The 21,712-nt window shown below is 38.6% G+C and overlaps 1 protein-coding gene across 2 annotated transcripts in view; it reads right to left on the bottom strand.

Moving 5' to 3' along the window:
• KIF13B (kinesin family member 13B) overlaps positions 1–21,712 on the bottom strand; it is a 174,141-nt gene that overhangs the window by 122,505 nt on the left and 29,924 nt on the right. For both annotated transcript variants that reach the window (XM_081136639.1, XM_081136638.1), the window contains exon 3: positions 1,079–1,091. In XM_081136639.1, the coding sequence (XP_080992765.1) occupies positions 1,079–1,091 (13 nt within the window). The remainder of the gene's footprint in view (positions 1–1,078; positions 1,092–21,712) is intronic.

The raw sequence follows: 21,712 nt of genomic DNA, 5'->3' as shown, positions 1-21,712 counted from the left end.
AGTCATGTGATGTTTCCTCACATCTTTACTGTAATCTCCAGCCCCTGCTCTAACAAAAAAATAAGAAAACAAAAATAATCCAGCACCACCCTGACCAGTGCGGCTCAGCTGGTTGACCATGGTCCCCTGCACCAAAGGGTCATAGGTTCGATTCCTGGTCAGGGCACATGCCCAGACTGAGGGTTTGATCCCTGGCCAGGGTGCGTATGTGAGGCAACTGATGAATATTTCTCTCTCACATCCATGTTTCCATCTCTCTCCCTTTCCTTTCCTCTCTTTAAAATCAATTTTTTAAGAAACTTAAAAATAATAATAATCCAGCACCTTTACATAAAAAAGATGAGACAAAAACTAATAAAATTAGTTTCACATATATAAAAAAATGTGTGCCATATTAAACTATTTTTTAAATCATTCAGAGTCCCAAACAGCCATGCCTATACATATTTTAGCAACAATAATGGAATTACAATTCAACCACAAACTCTAAAACAAAACTCCAAGAATGTAGATAAAAATCTGAATTTCCTGGAAAGTTCCAAGTAACTTCAGAGAATGGTCAATTCAAAAATAAAGTCCTGGTGCCCACTGTGGCACACCTACAAATTCCCTGAGATACAGGAACTGACACAACGCACTGAAGTTTCTTTAGAATCTGGGCTGAAATCTAAGCTGAGAGAATGTTCTCTTGAAGAAGCTGGGGCCGGGGCAGGCTAATATTGGCCTGAAGATGGGTCCCTAGCTGTCTTGGGAGCAACATGGACAAGTCTGCCCAGCGCAGTTCTGACCAGAGATTGGAACGACCAGTTTTGAGCCAATCCATGGTGAACAGCAAAGCACAAAAGGAATCTGTGTTGTAGTTGCCAGGAGACCGGCCATAATTGGTCAAAGTACAAATACAGTTTTTCCATAAACCTCCAGTCCCTCCTATGCCAATAAATGGCTTTGGATTCATGAACAGGCTGACAGCTTGCATTACTTTTACAAAAGTGACAGAGAGAAAATACTTTTGAGAGGAAAATTACCAGTTCTTCAAAAATATGCACCTCAGATCTTTACAGTACACCAAGTCTCTTACCTTCGGCTGGCTTCTGAGTTCCCCAAAGAGATGTCATCGTTGACATGAAAGAAAAGGGACAAGGTTCAGAAATTTTTGTTTTAGTTTAGAAGGCTCTTTTTGAAGGACAAAAAATGATAATGAACATTGTGCAAATTTTTCTTAAGAGTGCAAAATGTTAACTCTGAAATCAAATAGCAATTTAAAATATAGGATCAATTAATACCTATTAACTCATAGGGTAGAGTGCTAATTATAGAATACTAACTTGTATTTCTCTGGTAGAAGAAAGATTACCTGAGCACTGGATAATTTTTAAAGTACTAATATTTCTGCCTTATATATTCTTATTATCCTTGTATATGTCTTATAAATACATATTTAAAATTCTTTACTTTTTATCATCTGATTTCACTCCCAATTAGTTTTCTCTGCTTTGATATAGCAGCAGCTTACTCTCTATCTATATAGGCCCTTCCACACAAAATGAATTCTGTTCTGGCTAAGAAAATAACCTTAAATTAAAGGAACAACTAATTTTTTGCCAGTGAATTTACTGAATCATTCACTTATTTTCTGTGCTTCCCCAGTTGCTTCTAACCTCCCTCCGGAGCTCTGAAACTGCTGCTCACTTCTCCTCGGGGTACAGGAATATAACTCAATCCAATATAATTTTAAGATAGTTTCAAAATTAGAAAACAGTTATAAGGAAAGCACAAAGAACTCCCTTCACCCAAATTCACCCAGTTGTTAACACTGCCGTGGCTACTACACCATTCTCGCCCTCCCTTCCTGTCCTCTCCTCTCTTTTTCTATATATACATATACACATATACACACATATATTATTTTTTCTTAACTATCTGAGATTAAGCTGCAGATATGCCCCTTCAGCTCTAAATACTTCAGTGAATAATTCCTAAAAGCCATGATACTCACTTACAAAACAACAGTACAGTATCAAAATCAGAATGCTAAAGAATAAATGAGAGCACTTTTGAAACTAGAGTGCAACTGGAGCAATGACTGGAACTTTAGGAACGGCTGGTCTCTCTCAGAGGATCAAAGTGCCAACTCAAACCCAAAACTTGAAAGAAAACTAAACATGGAAATGTTTCCTTCCAACTGCCTATACATTTTCTTGTCCCTTTGTCTCATGAAAGACTTCCTCCTAAAATAAATTTAATAAGCTATTTGTATCAAATGATTTCAGCAAGAACCCTAAAAAACACCAAGGACTGTCTCACAAATGAGTGACACCTGTCTAACAGATTTTGGAGTAATAGCTAATGGGGCTAACATATAAAAGAAAATAATTTCTCTGGAATAAGAGATATGGAAAAACTTGCCTAGGAAAAGACTTGTGAAATGCTGGTAGAGGTTACTGACATACGCTCCCATCTCTTTTCAGGTCTTTATGAGCAGAGGAGGTGCTCGTCAGCTGCAGACAGCTTAGTCATACCCTGGCTGGAGGTCAGAACAGAGCCGGCCTATGTGAAACGCCCGCATTAGACCGCACGTTGCACGCTACCTCACTTAATTTTCACAATAACTTTGCAAGATGCTATCATTATTCCAGTTTTACAGATGAGAAATTTAAGGCTCAGAGAAGTTAAATGACCTGTCCAACATACAATAATAAGCAGTGATGAATGCAGGATGCAAAACTAGGTCTCCTGACTCCCAAGACCATGTTCTTTTCCTCTCCCACACTGGTCAAAACAGCCTCGTCAAGTTTCTTCTAGAATTAAGAACCTATGAGTCATATATTAATAACTGCTTTTGTTAACAGAAATATTTCCATGTATTAATTTCCTCCATTCTAATTATTACCCAATGAAAGGTTACCACTTGGTGCTTATGCCAATGTAAGTTTACTTATTTATTGTATTTACAAAAACTCCAAACTGTCTTTTCTGAGAGAAAAAGAAGATATTTGGTATATTTCAATTTTAAATAAAATATTTTTATACAAAAATCAGCTCGCCCTAGGCAACAACCAAGAAACATAAAATTCAATAATATATGGCACATAGCAGAAGAATTCATAGGACTAACCTGAATTCAGAACATAATAATAAAAACAGAAACAAACCAGTAAGTTAATTAAAGAGCTAAGTTTCCAGCCAGGGATTCTGGTGGCTACAACAGTAAAGCTCAAATAACCTACAGAGTCATTGGAAACCCAAAGATGTAATTACAGCTCTGTACAAAAATAAATAAGTAAATTAATTAATTAAACAAAACCTTTCAAAATGCAGTTGCAAACCAATCCAGCAATGCCTCACTTATCCCCAAATTCCTTAGTGGAGATTTAGGTGGCAAGGAAAACCACCCCTAAACAATCAAAAGAGACGTCACAAGGTAAAAGCATGAAAGTCTTAGTTTCTCAGCTGAGTTGAATTACCTTATATTGTGGTTGTGGCTTAACTTCATTTTTGAAATACTTTCAGACTTACAAAAAGTTCCAAAAATAGTTCTAAGAATTACCGTGTACCCTTCATCCAGCTTCCCTAAATGTTAACACCTCATATAAACCAGGAAATTAACCATCAACAAGATTTATTAAATGACCTAGAGCCAACCTTATACAGTTTTTTTGCCAACTGCCCCCACTGAAGTCCTTTTTTTGGTCCAGGATCACACATCGTATGCAATTGTCATGTCTCCTCCAATCTGGGGCAGTTTAACTCTCATGACCCTGACACTTGAGGAGTAATGGCCAGTTGTTTTGTAGAATGCCCCTCAATTTGGGTCTGTCTAATGCTTCCTCATGACTAAATCCAGGTTATGCACTTCGGCAAGCACTGCACAGAGGTAATGCTGTGCCCTGCTCAGCGCGTCACACCAGAAGGCCCATGATGAGTCCCTGTCTCACTACTGATGATGGCAACTCTGGTCACTTGGTTACAGCTGTAAATGCTAGGTTTCTCCACTGTAACATAATTAGTTTTCCCTTTGTACATTTTTCTTGTGGGGAAGATTCTGAGACTACATAAATATAGTATCGCATCATACCTTCACCCACAGATTTTAGCATCCACTGATGAGTCTTGCCTGCAACAAATGCTGTTTCCCAAATGGTGACTGTCTAATTACTAACGATGTTAACAGCTCAGGTGGACCAACGTGGATGGATGTGCTTCTCGGGAAGGGGAGGAAACAGCAAATGATTTGGTTGCATACTTTGTATAGAACTGTTATCTATGAATAAGCTACTGACCTGGGTTATGCTCACTTCTCATTAAAATAATAAATTACACTAGAAAATTAAGTCGAATTATACTCCTAACATTTAGAAAGCCACCATATGAAGAAGAAACTTAGTGATGATTTTTTATGTTAGTGATCTTTGTTAATTTTTTATTAATACTCCTGGCAATTACACAAATAAAACTGCTATTGGATCCAAAAGTAAACCACAAAGTATAGTGTATATCTAAAACACAAAGCAATGTCAGTAGAATGATGTTATAAATCAATTATTACTGTTAACTATCAAAATCAAACATTATATCCAAATATCATCACTTCTTTTCATTTCAAAGATTTAAGTTTCTGAAACCTTCACAATTAGAAATGTTTGGAATCTCTGTTTTAACAAGATCCCACTCCACCCCACTCTATAATGGATGGATGCATCACAAAGAGCTTATTCTAATACAGCCAAACTACGTAATGATATTGTTGCTTTCTCGGACTTAGCTGGCAGTACCAGCAACCAAACAACAATCTGTGTGATGATCGTTATTTTTTCTCTGTCACCCCTCCCCCAGTGTGCTTTTCGCATAAGAAATAAAGCTGACCTGATTGATAAATTAGACAAGGACAATACTCACAAAGGAAGCTTATCAATCTTTGCTCATCTAGCCAACTTTAAGAAGTACAAACATCACTAAACGCCCCATTCACCGTTTCTTTGACATTTGGAATACTCCATTCAATTATGGAGAATTAATTTTAAAAGTATCACTGACAGAGTGGAGCATTATAGAGAATGGTCTTCAAGATGTAGACGGGTTTAAAAACGCTACCACTAACCAATAAATCAAGGCACTGGAACCACATGTAGCCTGGACCAAAGAAGACTAGAGGAAGGCATGATGCCCACTTCAGAGGTGAGGAGGCTCAGTGCTGACTATTCTTACATTGAAGGGACAGCCCGCTTCTTTTAACTTTCTCCAGCAGGTCCTACTGCGGTCTAGTCTCTGAAGTGCCCTAGAACAAGTCTGCTCTCCCTAACCAAAAGGGAGTTTTTCTTCCCCAATTCCTGTAAGTCAAAACGATCTCTACTGCTCAGGTATTACCTGTCCTTTTGTCACATGATATAAACTTTTTAATATATGGGTCATCTGCTCAGCTAGACTATAAGCTTCTAAAGGACAGAGTGTGTCTTTCTGCATTTACCAACACAAGGCTTTATGATGTTCAGCAAATATTTTTCAAGCTCTCTAGGTGACTTGGCCCCTGCCCCTATCTCAACCACATCTTGCATCATCTTTCAATATCTTCCATTTTTTTAAAATAAAAAAATATTTTTATTGATTTCAGAGAAAGGAAGGGAGAGTGAGAGAGAAAGTTGAAGCATCAATGATGAGAGAGAATCACTGATCGGCTGCCTCCTGCACGTCCCCAACTGGGGATCGAGCCCGCAACCCAGGCATATGTCCCGAACCACGATCTCCTGGATCCCTGGTCGATGCTCAACCACTGAGCCACGCTCAGCCGGCTTAGCTTCCTTCCTAATTGGCTCAATGTATTCAGTTTCCTAGTCTGGGGACTTACATACATCATTTTCTGCCTTGAAACATTTTTTTTTTAAATATATATATCTTTATTGATTTCAGAGAGAGGAAGGGAGAGGGAGAGAGAGAGATAGAAACATCAATGATGAGAGAGTCACTGATCGGCTGCCTCCCGCATGCCCCCAAACGGGAGCCGAGCCCACAACCCGGGCATGTGCCTCGCCTGGGAATTGAACCACGATCTCCTGTATTCTAGGCTGACGCTCAACCACTGAGCCATGCCCAGCCGGGCTCTGCCCTGAAATCTTGGGGCTAACTCCCATTCATTTGTCATTTCACAGCCTAATTATTATTTCCCTACATGTATCTTTCTTAAACATCCGATCTAAATTAGGTCCCTTATGTTATTCTCAGTCACAGTGTTCCTGATGGAACAGAAACATTTCCACCACCATCTCTGCTCTCTAAAATCATCCCCAAAACAATAAAGCAAATAACAAAAATAAATTCCACCTTCAATGAAACTAGGAGATAATTATAAATGAAACACATGACATGAAGACAGAAAATGCATCCACAGAATGCAAGAAAAGATGAGAAACAAGTGGTGGTGAGTATACCAGAAGGTTAGGGGAGAGAGAACCGAAAAAAATGGAAGGACATTTGAGTCATTACCTCTGCTATATAGCCCTTGGACATCCAAAGAACATGGCCACTGAACCACAAACTGGCATATTTCACAACCATAAAACTTTGGAAATATGAAAACCCTGGTTAATAAATTCCATAATTTCAAATTCTCATATATTGGGATAGCATAATTCAAAGAATATTCACTATTAACTCAATCAATCATTTTCAAATCACCTGCTTCTTCTCATCTGTCAAACACACAAGCAGAGCAAGTTTTAATTCACTGTCCATTTCCACTCATAAGAAAGTTTAAATCTGGCCAAAGAATTAAACCAATATTGATGCAATTGTGGGGTTTTTTAATAAAACGTATTTCACATCCTATGTTAACAGAGTAATGCACATTCATTTCAATAATTACATGTTAAAATAACTTCAGGGTATAAAGAGAGAGTAGGATAGATTGTTGAAATACTCTTAAGACTCCAAACAAAGAAAATTCTTATGATTTTTACTTCTCTCAGTATTTGTGGTCATGTGAGGTTTTGAAATTTATCAATCTATATTTCTCTAGCTTTCTTGATTGTATTAGTGTGATTAGATTTCTCTTTTATTAAATTGGATTTATCTAGTTTTTACTGAATATGAAATTAATCCTCCCATCCCCTCACCCTTTCTAGATCCAGATCCATATTTCAGTCTCCAAACCGGAGGTCATACCCTCAAGGTCCATAGGCCCAATATAGTCCACAGCTGTATTTTCTGTAGTCCTCACAGTATTGACCAAAAGTAGAAAATAAGAAGATTTCACATTATAATTCTCTGGAAAATTCAGAGGATCTGGAGACACTTGGCCTGAATTCCCACATACCGACACTGCTATCTTCCACATGGACCTGCCAGGCAGGCAGCTGAGTTTTAAATTCCTGCCATTAAGAAAGAAAGTAGAACAGGATTTTCTTCATACTCAAAGAAATCAGAGACTCACAAATTCACATCAATAAAGAGACACTTTACAAATCCAATCTCAAGAATCTAAAAGGAACCATACCAGGACTACACTACAGAGTCTGCCTGCCGAATTAAATAATGCAATCCCCTTTAATGCTCTAGCATATAATCCTGGCTATCAAATCCTAAACCAGGGATCTCACACTCAAATGTCACTTGCAGCAGTAATGTCATTAGAATTAGTAGCCCTCATCTTTATAATAAGAATATTGTAAAGAAATTCATATATCTAGAATTCACACTTAAATTGGAAAGCCCAGGGACTTCAGGGGGGGAAAAGCATACTTAAAATGCTCCTTCATTGTTTTTTGTGAAGACATTCATTTTTATTCCCTTGGATACCTAACAGTAAGGCTGCTGTGTCATATGGTCAGCATGTACTTAACTTCACATTTAATACTTGTTTTATGGTCCATATGTGTAAAACTGCCTATTTAAAAGTCAAGTCAACCTCTTTTGGACCAAGCTCAATATGTATAATTTTATTTTAGTAATTACTAACATCCACGCTGGATGACTCAGCACATACACCTAAATCATTATGCCAAAGTAATCTTTACTGCATTAAGTCTAACAATTAAAGCATCTATAATCAGATGGTTCCATGGACTTAATCCCAAGCAGTTTTCAATGTAAAAGATAAAATAACAAATCGTTAGATATTAAAGACCTTCTCTTCATGGCACTATGCTGGAGGGAAAAGCATTCTGCACTAGCAATTAGAAACCCTTCCCTGGGTTTTCATTCTGCTTTGCATTAGCTTTATGATCCTAAGAGTCACTTAACTTAATCAGACCTCTCTGCTACTTCAGTGGTCAGAGCATGTAGGCTCCCCCTACATACTGTATGTCACACTGCCGTGAAATTTCATGTGGGGAAGGGCAAGGGGAGAATGCTTGGGAGCGAGGCTTGGGTTCAAATCCAGATTCAATACATATTCGTCCTCTTACCAGGTCTAAGAGAGCTTTTCTTTAATCCTCACAACAACCCTAAAGGATAGATCCTATTATCTTCCTCATTTTACAAGTCACAAAACTAAAGCTCAAAAAGTTAAGTGACTTGCTTAAGGTCAACAATTAAAGACTAGATTGGGGATTCAAACAAAGGTAGAAGCAATACTCTACTGAAGGGACAAAATAAAAAACATGTAATCTGGTGAGCTCATCAATGCTGCATTTTCTTTCCGGGACCAAGTCGCCAAAGTCAAGTGCATATAGCGGCTCTTCCTTCCCCGCATCAGTTTCCGTGTTTTTGTTTCGGTCTTCCTTCCCCTCCTCACCAAGTTTGGTTTCCTGAACAGGCAAACAAACCTCGAGGGAATGTGTTCCAGTGTCAAGTAGACTAAGAGGCATGTGGGGAAGTGGGGAGGAGACAGGTATCCAGGTAGTAAAGACTTGTCAAGCTTACCTAACAAACATCAGTTTTTGTGCAACACAGGAGAGAGGGGATGTGGGGGACAGGGACACAGGACATGGGAAATACCATAGAGAAGAAAAAACAAAGACACATACATCCTTTGATTATTTCATGTCCCAAGATATAACCAACCAACTCTTAAAGACACGGTGTGCCTTTGGAACTCATGGTATTTTTCAACCAAGCTAAAGTGTTTTGAAGAAAGCAGCAATCTTTGGATGCATTAGCTTAAGGTCACAGAAAAAAAGCACTGGGAGCTTTTGAATGCAAATTTAGATTCTTGGAAATAAAAAGGTAAATGAAGATATGAAGTCTTAAAATTAAAACCAATTTGCATACAACATATATGTAACCAGTACTGCATATAGGAGGTATGCTTGCAGATTTGTTTTGGGCACTCGCCTTCACACATGAGTGTATCTGCACATAATCAGACAAAATACCTGAATATTAACCAGTGCTCCCATTTCCCAGCAGTGCTGAAAGGCGACTTGCCTAAGAAAATTGCTCGTATAACAGCTGAAATTATTTCTTCAGCATTCAACAAGTTTAAGACTGTAGATTTCATATCTTTATTAACAATAGACGCTACCTTGTGTTGCTGAGTGTCAAAAACCCAGCATAGTCCAGTTCTATTCCTCACACCATCCTATGGTAGGTCTTACACTTTCTTTTACATAGAATAGTAAGGAAAGAATAGCACAGAGAGATTAAGTAATTTGTTCAGTGACAAAGTTGGATTCAGTCCTAACTTTCTCATTCTAAAACTATGCTCTTTCTACTGGAACATTCTGCTGCTCTTTCTCTATGGCAAATGATGTGGGAGAGCAAGTTAAAGATAACTTGGCTTGTTTCAGGAAACCTGAGGAAGGATGCTTGTTTAAAACGACCTGATTTGGGTTTTCTTGTTTGTTGTGTGCTTCTCCCTTGTCTTCAAATAAAGCAGGCAGCAGGAGAAAGTGAGCTATGAACAGGGGCAAGCGGGGTGGAAAAGCACACACAGTGGCACACAGCTAAAGCTGCGCCACGAGCTGCCGGTGCTTCAGCTGAAATCCTGATGGGGGAGCTGCCCCTTCTCCAGCTCCTGCCCAACCTATGCTAACTCCCGCCAAAAGACTTGCTCTTAAATGAACCGAGAGGGCTAAGGAGAGAATATTTTATTCCTCATTCTCCCTGTTCCCATGTGGAACAACTCCAAGGAACACTCCTGATGTCTCTAAGCCCTTCCCCTCTGTCCTCCTGAGGAAAGGAAGGAGGAATTATCAAAGCAGTGGTGTTAAGGAAAGGGAGCTGGGCACACGGGCTCTGCTCCCCCATACCACTTGGGGGGGGCAGGTTGCAGCTGTCCAGCACGCCTGGGTAAAGCTGTAAATGGGGGGGTGCAGGATCAGGAAGCCCACTTGGCCAACTGCCCTAAGGCCATTATCTCCAACAGCTCTGTCAGTAACTGAGGTGAAATGTAATGCAGGAAAACACCGTGGTAAAAGAGATTGGGCTCTGGAATCAAATTGCTGATTCTGAATCCCGGCTCCACCACGTACTGTGTGACCTTGGGCAACTAACCTCTCCATGCTCTAGTTTCCCTTATCTATAAAATGTAGATAAGCGGAGAACCTATTTCATAGGATTGCTATGAAGATCAGAACAGTGCCTGGCACATAAAAAGCAGCACGTGTTACTGTTTTATTTTTTGATTTGTATACTTCCTCTCTCTATCTTCCTGATCATGTGGCTACCAGTTCAGAATTGGGGTGGGAAATAAAGGGGGTGTTGTGTATGGGCTTACTAAAATTCCAAGAGAGAAGAATCTCTTTCAAAAGTAAGAGGATGAGTGCCTTTGACTATGATGACAAGATGAAACAAATGTCTCATTTTACTCTATGGTCAACTAGTTTGGAGAAAACTCCAGAATAAGAGCTGGTCCAAAGGAGACAAGGCACTGGGTCCCTGGTTTAAAATCTCCCCAATCATATTCCACCAGTTGGAAATTTGCATAAGTATGGTTTTTTCCAGGATGGAGGGCTGTTAGGAGACTCCCCACCAAATGGTTCATTATGCTTTGCTGTATTAATCGGATCTGTCACTCACTAATTGTAAATGTTAAAGTTTGGTGGCTTTTCCTAATCCCCCCTCTCCCATCCCTCTTTTATGAGTATCAGCTGATCCCCTCTTGAACTACGTAAACCTGTTTCCTATCTGAAACACATATTGGTCTTGGGACATTATGAGCACAGTTGTTACAGTGTGCTTACTGGATGGGATAAGAGAATTTACAGCAATTAAGGATAAAAATATAAGGTTCCCAGAATTCCTTGAATGTTTTCTTTTAACATGTTTAGCTGCTTGTTATCATTGTATCAACTACTTACAGGTTCTTCTGCCTCAACACCAGCTCCTTCATCTTTTTTTTTTTAAGAGGAGAGCAAGGGAGAAAGAAAGAGAGACATCAATTTGTTGTTCCACTTATTTACGCATTAGGTTGCTTCTTGTGTTCTTGTGTGTGCCCACACTGGAGATCGAACCTGCAACCTTGTTTGTATCCACACAATGCTCTAACCAGCCGAGCTACCCAGCCAGGGCCCAGCTCCTTTATCTTTGTATCTCAGCACCTAAATTCTGTCGAGTGCCTGCCAAATTGTAGGTATTCAATGAATGTTTCTGAAATAAGAGACTAGGACTTAGGTTAACCATGGCTACATTCTGTCAAAAGTAAAATCTTGCCTTATAAGCCTTTCCTCAAATCTCCAGACACTGCTTTTTCTATGTATATCTTTGTCAACATCTTGTTCTTCTCATATTGTTACACATTAAACTCTAAACTACCAATTTCCTTAAGAAACCATGCTAAAAACTAAAAAGAGCCAGAAAATGTAAAGTATTCCTTACTGAATTCCAGAATACAGTTATACAGGAGCAGATCTAGAGAGCAACTACATGAAAGAGGGCTTTGAGACAGAGATCTCTGGAGGAAATTAATAGAATGGTATAGCTTACAATTTAAGAGGAAAAAAATTTAAGAATATGCTAAAGACAGAATAAAAAATAAACAAAACTCCAGGAAAAATGAAAAGCTATTCAAGTGAGTCATAGTCCAAATACAAAGCAAACAAAAATGTGGTACAATCTGATGCAATTGATGGAACTTATGAGAATGTATTAAAACTTTATGTTAGAGTACACTCCATCAAAGAGCCTATGGGTTGTGATAATGAGCCCAGAAAAGGACAAGCAATCCAAAACACTACCTGGTTTAGTACAGGGAGGGAGGGAGGGAGGGAAGGGCAAGCAGGCGGATGGGTAGGTGTATGGATGGATATATACATATAGACGTATAAAATAATGTCAACTTATGAAAAAAGCAATTGGGTTGTGAAAAGGAATAGACAAAAGGGAAGGTCTTGGTAAAGAAAGGGTGAAAGAGTAACGTTTAAAATTGATTTAGTAAGAAATACAGGTTTCAGCATGTTATGTAGAAATATCACAGAAATGACCAACAGAAGAAATAAAAATAACATAAAAAAACAGTAGGAAAAGAGGTAAGAAGCTTGTACATATAAGCTAAAATCTCAGGGAGTCCATGAATATATGTCTAAGAGTAATAAATCAAGGTATGCACACATTAGCTACAATAACTGTCAAGTTTTTTTGCTCATGTACCCACAAAAAACTTTGTAAGTCTTTGTATATTTTTAAGTTGTATAAAATTTTTCAAAAATGAGTTTAAATAATTGAAAAGGATATAATTTCTGAAATATTATATTTTAAAATAAAATCCCTTTTAATATATCTATCAATTTCCAAGTACCATAAATGTCTGTAAATTTGGGTAACGATATTTTATTACTGATACTATCAACTATTTTTTAAAGTAAGAAAAAAACTGTTCTTTTATAGTCAGTAATTTTATATCTTCACTTTTTCCCCATGGACTCGTATTTCCATTCCACTTTCCACGAAGTATTTTACCCTGACATAAAGCCCTTTTTAAAAAAAATATTTATATAAATTAAAATTTCTAATTTATCTGGTTACCTTTCTTCTGCACTGAGCTATCATTACTATTAATAGTACATGATTGATCAGAACATACAAATATATTTCAAAATTTTGGTAAACATAAAAAGTAAAAACTGTATTAGAGAAGCATCTTTTAATGAAATGAATCCATGGGATGACTGACTTATGAATAAAATGACAGAGCAATGAACATGAATTCTGGTCCTTTTTTTGTTTTTTACAAAAGTAAAGCACTGAAAACCTTGCTGAAATATAGGGGATGAAACTAAACATCACTCCAGTCTTTGTACTCCTGCCATAGTGCATCCCTCTCCAAAAGAAACATACAATGCTCTAACATCAAATATTATTTTGAATGCTCTATAAGCTAATGAGTCAATTAGGTCTCCTGAAAGCAAAGAATTGGAAACTACCTGACTTACTAAAGGAGTTGTGATCCAGGTCACAGTGTACTCATTTGCTCAGTGTCTTGGATACATGCCAGAGACTTTATCATAACTTATCCAGTTAATTACATCTGCGATTGTTTCACTTAGTGGAACTTTGTCTAATCTCTGAAACTCAGAAACGGTTGAGAAAAATCAAATCTTCATTATACCTCTGACAAGATAACACTATTTGACAAAATTATTTCATCTTATGATGTGATTTAAATATAGTTTCCTCTAAACATTGAAGCTGCATAGTTAGCTGATTCAAGTTATGGAAAAGTCTGCCCTATAATCTAACTATAATGTGGCTTTACTATGAAATCTTTATCTTACAGATATTATCAAATCTTGATTATCTTATTATCAAAATAATCAGGTAAATCAAACATATTTTCTGTAAAATAACCTAACCTCATTTTTAAACCTAAACAAAAGTTTTAACACTCATTTCAAAGAGAGCTATCTTATGGAATACATTTTGTAAGAGATTACTAAAATGTAATCAAGTCGAGATTTAAATTATATACATCTAGCAATTTTAAATGGGTAAAGGACAAGCTAGAACAACATGCTATTTCTCATTAATTTGTAATAATAAAAGTTAAAGAGTAACTAAGCTATTTACAAAACAAAGAGTGTGATAAAGACATGGTATTCCTTGGATTAAGGTGTGTATTGAACTCTGATAAACTGAGTTTTTAAAAATAATTAACTTTTTTAAACATTAAGATTAAACTCTTCCTATACATTTAATGAAAGAGAAGCATACACTGAACTGTAAACCACTCATGAGCTGGCATAAAATGTTAATTATTTTATAGCTTGAAAGAAGATGAGGATTGTCACTGAAACATTTCATGGCATGACTTCATAAAAATAGATTTGAACTACCTTATTGAACCCTTACTGAATAAGGTACATCAAAAACCTGAGTGAAATGGTATAAAAATTTACCTGTGCAAGTAGCCACTGCATCCTACAAGAAAAATTCCAGTTTTCCAACTTAGACATGAGTATTAAGAACGGAAAAAAAGCTTCTATCTTCCAGCCTGAAGAGCTACAATTTGATAACTACAATTGACAATGAATCTTAAAGAGAATCTACTCATTAAGAAACCATAGTTTAAATCAGACCATTAGTCTGTCAACATTAAAGTAAAAAATAAAAATATGAAAGTGAAAACCCCATGGAAGGGAATGCAGAGAACATATCTGAGCAGCTCTGGGGTGAATTTTAACATTTCGTCTTGACTGACCTGAAAATCATCATTGCTTTATGGCAGACTAAAAACAAAACAACAATACTTCTGACCAGAACTATCAGGAGTTTGAAATTAAGAGGCCTCTCTCCTGGGCCTATGAAAGTGATGAGAAGGCAAGAACTGTGTGGGTGAGTGGACACCTGAACGGACACTCACAGGCCTTCCCTGTCACCCGCCCACACGTTCCTGACAGATTTGATTTGTCTGACAAAGCAATGAGACGACGAGCTGAACCTGGACTCAGCCAATAGGAAGCTTTGTGTCCAGAAACCAACTGACTTGGCCCCTCCGTAAAAGCAGAATGTGGATTAGGTATGTTTTATAAACTCCCATTTAAATCCAATCAAACATATTGTGGAGAACTACCGACCCTGGTTATGCATCTGCCAGGCAGTCATGCAAGTTCACCTCTCTTGAGCCCTCATGAGTCTGTTTATTTCAGAACTCAGTATACTGCCTGGGCCTAGGAAGTCAGGCCTTACTGAGGTGTTTGCTGTATTTCACATCAACGATGAGCCAATCCTGCTCCAGATCCTGAATGCATTGACCTAAAACTTTCCCTCCCATTTCTCTGGCGTTTTCTTAAACTGACTGCTAGCAAATGAGCCAGATTTTGAATGTTTCTTTCGCTGTGACAAAATCTAAGTATCTTTTACAACTGTAAGCTTAGTCACCATACAATGTAACATTTGGAGACCTTTCCACTGGTGTTCCTATCTAGACAAGTGGCTAAGGGGGTGCTTACTGTAAACATTAACTGGTGATTACAATAAAATCCTGCTCCTAATGAACACACTTCAGTTGGGGAGGGATACTTGTAGCACAGGAATTGATCCAGCCAAGTGCATATTTAAAACTGGCTGGTGAAAATTTCTACTTAGAAACACTGAACTTTCATATCCTATTTTGTGGCTGTTGTCTAACTTGAAAACATAAACATGTAGATTCCCAAGATGGAAACTTTTCACCTGTTCTTAATGCTCAGCGTTCAGGCCTCTTTTACCACTCTTGCCGGTATCATCTGAACAGTCTGACCTGATTTTCCTATCTCCAGTCATGCTCCCGCCTAATCTGTCCTCCACAGTCAGTGGTGTAATCTTGTATTGAGTTGTTTTGAGTCCAGTGGAGCCAGACAAGGCCTAGTTTTGACTCTGTGCAAGATACTTAATCTCTCCCTGCCAGTTTCTCCATCTGTAAAACGCAAATAATAATGGGATTGTTGTGAAAATTAAATAACTTAACATGTCTATAGTGCTCCTACCTGTGACAACATAATTATGCCACTTGCATGTGGAAGGGCTTCTAGGCCTCGCCCTCCTCATGTGTGGCTCCATTCTGTCTTTCCACCTTCCACCCCTACGTCATGCTATTCTCTGTAACTGAAATATGTTTATTTCTGAACCAGTCAGAACAAAGCCCGAATCACATAGTTTTCTGTGATCTCTTTCTCAACCTTAAAGAATTACAGTAATTACAACTTTCATTCTTTCTCCCCATTTTTTCTAACAGCCACAGTATATCACTGTATTTGAGTCTGTCTAGATCTTCTTATCATACTGTCCTTATTTTAGACAAGATGCTTTTGTCTTTATTTTAAAATACTTCATAGCTCTCTCCTATGGAATTCTTTGTACACTGTCTTCTTTATTTGTATAGTCTCACAATCCCTACCAAATTATACAAAAAAAGAAAAATAGTGACAAATGCAAGTGTTAGTTTTGATCAACATGTAGGGATAATTAGTTAACACTTGATATCCTAATCATGAATATACCCCCAGGGCTGATTAGGTAGCATATGAAAGATGTAATCAAGAATGCACACTCCAGAGCAGGGATTCTTAACTTCGATGAAGGGGCACCTAGGAAGACGGATGGGAAAAAAGTTACACTTTTATTTTTCGCTCACTTCTGAAATTTAGTGACTACCCTCAATTACAAATGTAGGTAATGAAAACAGTATTAGCAGTGACTATGTCACCAATAAAAATCACAGCCATCGCCTGGCCGGGCATGGATCAGCAGTTGAGCATCCACCCAGGACCCAGGAGATCGAGGTTCGATTCCCGGTCAGGGCACATGCCTGGTTGTGGGCTCGATCCCCGGTTGGGGGCGTGCAGGAGGCAGCCGATCAATGACTCTCTCATCATTGATGTTTCTATCTCTCTCTCCCTCTCTTTTCCTCTCTCTGAAATCAATAAAGATATATATTTTTTAAAAATCACAGCTAGCTTCATGTCAATCACTACAAATATCTTGCATTTACATGTGTCACAACTTTGAAATTAAGCAATTATTCCCAACACTAGATCTTGTTAGTTCATACGGTAATAAAGAAGCACAAATTACTGTATTGCACGTATTTTAAAATATTTCTGATAACTATATCTCATTATATGTGCTTTCCTTTGTAATCCTTTGCATTTTACACTTTTGAAAGATTATTCTGAGGAGGGTCCACAGACTTTATCACATTGCCAAAGGGGTTCATGGCAAAACAGATTTAAGAATTTCTGTAAAAACAGGTTTTACATGCCTTCAGCTATCTTTTTTCATTAATCAGCACAAGGAATGTCAGAAATAATTTTTCACTGGTAAAATATACAGTGTTAAAAGTATCAGAATTATCATAAACCATGTAAAATGGACTGGAAATATTATATAGGTACCTCCATTCTTGGGAGAACAAAGTATAAGACTCAAACCTAGCACCCTGTGCTACTAGTATTACTATTCTTGGCCAAGGGCTCTACCTAGACCTGAATTTAGATTCTGTCACATAATTCTAACCAGAGGGTATCACATCCTGCTACATCTGTCTCAAGGGAAACTTTCTAGTAGGTGATCGAGAGCTCTGACTTCATTGAGTTTATAGGAATGGGTTGTAGGATTAATGCTGTGTCTGCCTGCTAATAAATATGTGGCAGAATCCAGTCAGAATTTCATGGTAGCATACCCCTAGTTGTGTGGTAATGGGGGGAAGGACTGTAAGCTCCCAGCTAGCTCTAATCATAGGACGTTACTAATATCTAATTATAAAGGTCCAAAATGGCTTCGATCCATTTATAATACCCCTGCTGGACTAATAATTGGTCCCATGAAGCCTGGGACCAAATTTCCTTTTGTTCATTGTTATTTTTTTAGGATCAACACAATCCTGACACCCAGGAGACAATTAATAGTTGTTGCATGAATTAATGAATGTAATATACTTAGCTGTATATGAGTTTTTCTAATTCCAGAATGTAAGTTCCTTGAAAAGAGAGCATGTCACATTTAGCTTTGCCTTATCAGGCACCTTGCCAGGGTTGCACATGAAATATCAATCAATAACTGTTGAATGCCTCCAGTTTTGCTCTAATCTGAATTAAAGCAAAATATATTTTCTCAAATGTTTAAAGATTAAGAAGACACTCTTTAGAGAAATCTTAGAAGTCAAGAGAAGCAGTGAGCACATCTAGCTTTGGAGAGGTAAGCTCAGGAGACCTGAATTCAAATCCAACTCTGCCACTTACTAATCATGTGATCTTGTGAAATCACATTAACATCTTCCAGCCTCATTTCCCTTCTGAAAATTTTGAGGTAATCATGGTGCCTATATCTTTTGTTGTAAGTAACTAAGTTGTACTTGCAGGTAAAACCCTTGAAAAGGATCCAACACACTATAAGCAATAATGCCTATAAATATCATGCTTTTTTATCATCAATGAAAAGATCCAAAAATTAAATTCTCTGTTCACTTCTTGTATTTCCAAGGACCCTGTACTGTCTCTGCAGGACTTATACCTTCTAAGCATTCAGAGACCTTGACCACTGAGTTCCTTTTACTATAATAATAGCTCTTTGCTCAGAACAAGAAAACCAACTCTGGACAATATTATGCAAATTGACGCTCTTTGGAGGAAACCCACAATGCCAGAAATAAACATCTTGTAGTTGCTACCTGGAAGGTTAAGAAACTATACTTTGCCCTGTCGGCGTGGCTCAGTGGTTGAGCATCGAGCTATGATCCAGGAGGTCGCAGTTCAATTCCCAGTCAGGGCACATGCCCGGGTTGCAGGCTCGATCCCCCGTGGGCGGCGTGCAGGAGGCAGCCGATCAATGACTCTCTCATCACTGATGTTTCTCTCTCTCTCTCTCTCTCTCCCTTCCTCTCTCTGAAATCAATAAAAAGCTGTATTTTTTAAAAAGAGGGGAAAAAAACCCACTACACTTAGAATTACAGCTTGTCACCTAAGATTATTGCCAAATAAAAGCCAAAGGACAAGATTTGTTATTAGGAACGTGATATGATTGTTTACTACATGTCTAACCCAGCCAATAAATATTTACTGCATGTCTAGCATGTGCCAGTGTTTTTTGGAAAAAATATTACTTAAAATATGACTTTTTTTTCTTTAAATATATCTTTATTGATTTCAGAGAGAGAAAAGGAGAGGGAGCGATAGAAACATCAATGATGAGAGAGTCATTGATCGAGCCCACCAACCCAGGCATGTGCCCTGACCGGGAATTGAACCCTGATCGCCTAGATCCTAGGTCGACGCTCAACCGCTGAGCCACGCCCAGCCGGGCAAAATATGACATATTTAAATGAATAAAATGTTTATAAAGAAAGTTGGCCAGAAAATATAAATAAAAAAATAACAGCAGCTACAATCTACCAAATATCTACCATGTGCCAGGCATTTTACATAAATAACTCATTTATGCCCACAGCAATTTTATAAGAGCCATATTTTGGTGTTATCACTTCCATTTTACAGAAAAAGAAACTGAAGCTCAGGAAGGTGATATAAACTCCTAAAGTTATACAGCTGGTAGACCCAGAACTCAAACCTAGTCTGCGTCCTACTTCTCTGAGGCCCTACAACCCACTCTTGCCTTTTCCCATCCTTACCAGCAATGATAATGGTTACACTCCACTAGTAGTACCTCCATCTAGATCCTTTCTAATGCCTATGAGGCTGATAAATTTCAACATTAATCCGCTCTATAAAGAACAGATCTATCCTCCTCATAGTTTTTAAGCTCGGGTCTTTATTAGTAGTACCAGGTCAGGCCAAACTACATCAGATCAATGGGACAGTTTAATACTACGCAAGAAAACCCATTTGTATATAGACCAAAGACATACAAAAAGGATGTTCTAAAGCCGGTGGGCCATATATGTCTTGAGAAATCATTTGGTCTGGCCCTGCCAAGGCAACTGCAGGCAGGACTCAAAATTCAATAAATCTAGGAGCTTTTTTCATAGCTAATTTTTAAGTTGATAGTTTTGTATGGCCCGAGAATGATGTTATAAATATCCAAATGGCCCTTCGCAGAAAAAAGGTTCCCTGCCCCTGTTCTAAAGGCTTATCGTGGAGTACAGCCCCAGGGAAGAGGGGAGGGGAGCGAGGCATGAGGTGTCAGATTATGTCCGCATAAAGTTGGTCAGAGTCCAGTCTGAGTTGGCAACAGGCAGGGTTGAAAAGTGATCAAAGGCTCTGGGGAGAGTGAGGCCAAGAGGATCTGAAGCGGCACATGAGAGATGTCTGATATGGGGGATAAAGATGAAATCAGGGTCAGGAAACTTCAGTGAACCTTATGGAAATGGCAAGGCACAAAGTCTTAGTTCAGTGCCAAGATATGACTTCATCTTAACCAGTCTGTCCCAGTACCCTACTTTTAAGCATACTTCCTGATAATACGGATAAAGGTGACCATTGGGTTCCTAATAAACCTAACTTTCAGAGAAAGTATTTTCACACAATAGCGTTTTCCGGTACTACTTATATAACTTAATTAGAATGACTAATGGAAATTGGGCCTAAGGTGTACACAATGTCTGGTCCCTCCCATTAAACTGCAGTTTCCAGTCCCCAAAAAGTATAGCACACATTGCAAGGATGAAGATGACTGGACGAGTGACTAAGTGGGAGTAATAACTGAACACCCAAAGGTTTTGCTTACACACAGGGTTTCTGGTGTGGTAACACTTTATGAGAATAAAGTTGAGGAAGGAAGTTTATTTGTTACATATGACCAAAACATCAAGTCACCCAATTTTCTACACAAAGGAATATGTAAATCAAACAAAATAATAAAGTATAATAATAAAAACAGTAGCTACTATGCACAGATTCTTATGATGGTTTTCATTTCATAGAGTAAAATTCATTTTTTTAAAAAACTTGCTTGACTGTTAGACACAAGCAGAGCAAGGACGATGGGCCAGGTACAGAGACTCACCAGGGTAGGAAGCCCTGGATGCCCAGCAAGGGGCAAAACTGGGAAAACAAGAACCTTGTTCCCAGGGTAACCTGTCCTACCCTAGCATTCGGCTGGTCATGTGGTTTAGGCTCCCTGAGTGTTTCCTCCCTAAAGATAACATCTAGGCCTCAGTTGTGTTTCAGCTCCAGGTCCAGAAAAGCAGCAAAACTAGACAAGTGGCTGCCTCAGGACCAGTTACTTTGACTAATGACCCCCTGCCCTGGCACTGACCAATCAGTGGAGACCAGGACCCTGAAAGAGAACACCTGGAAAGCTGATGAATATTCTACTGAGACACTCCCAAGACCTCCCTTAAGAGTTCCACCTGCGAAAGAGAGATACATTCAGGACAAAGGACCCAGTGTGCGCTCCCCACCAGGGGAGCACGGCAGTGCCATCTCCTCCCCCCTTCTTCCCTCTGAGGGGACCCCATGAGACTTGCAACCAGGGGAGCAATAAGCAGCGGCAGCCCATCCCAGGCTTACCCCCTGAACCTGTCTCCAAGGCCCCTTCTCTCTCCGACTCCTTAGTGAGCCAAAGCAGCCCAGCCTAGGCTCTCCTGTTACTTCCTCTGTGCACCTTCCTTTTTTCACCTTCCTAAGTATATTTTTGCTGCCATTGTGGACCCAGTACTCTTTGACTCAATGCTGTGTAGCCCTTCCCTTTGGATATCCCCATCCCCCATCCTTTTCCTTAAATAAGTTCAACTTTTCTTTATTTACCATCTGCAATGGCTATTTAGCCAGCCTGTGCACCACCGACTTTAACCTTTCATTGATAATTTTTGGAAAATGTTTTTTTGTTTGTTTGTTTTTTTCTTTAATCCTCGCCTGAAGATATTTTTTCCATTGCTTTTCAGAGAGAGTGGAAGGGAGGGGGAGAGAGA

This window comes from Miniopterus schreibersii, assembly GCF_964146895.1.
Source record: "Miniopterus schreibersii genome assembly, chromosome: 4".
Lineage (NCBI taxonomy): Eukaryota > Metazoa > Chordata > Mammalia > Chiroptera > Miniopteridae > Miniopterus > Miniopterus schreibersii.
This window is presented reverse-complemented; position numbering and strand designations above follow the sequence as displayed.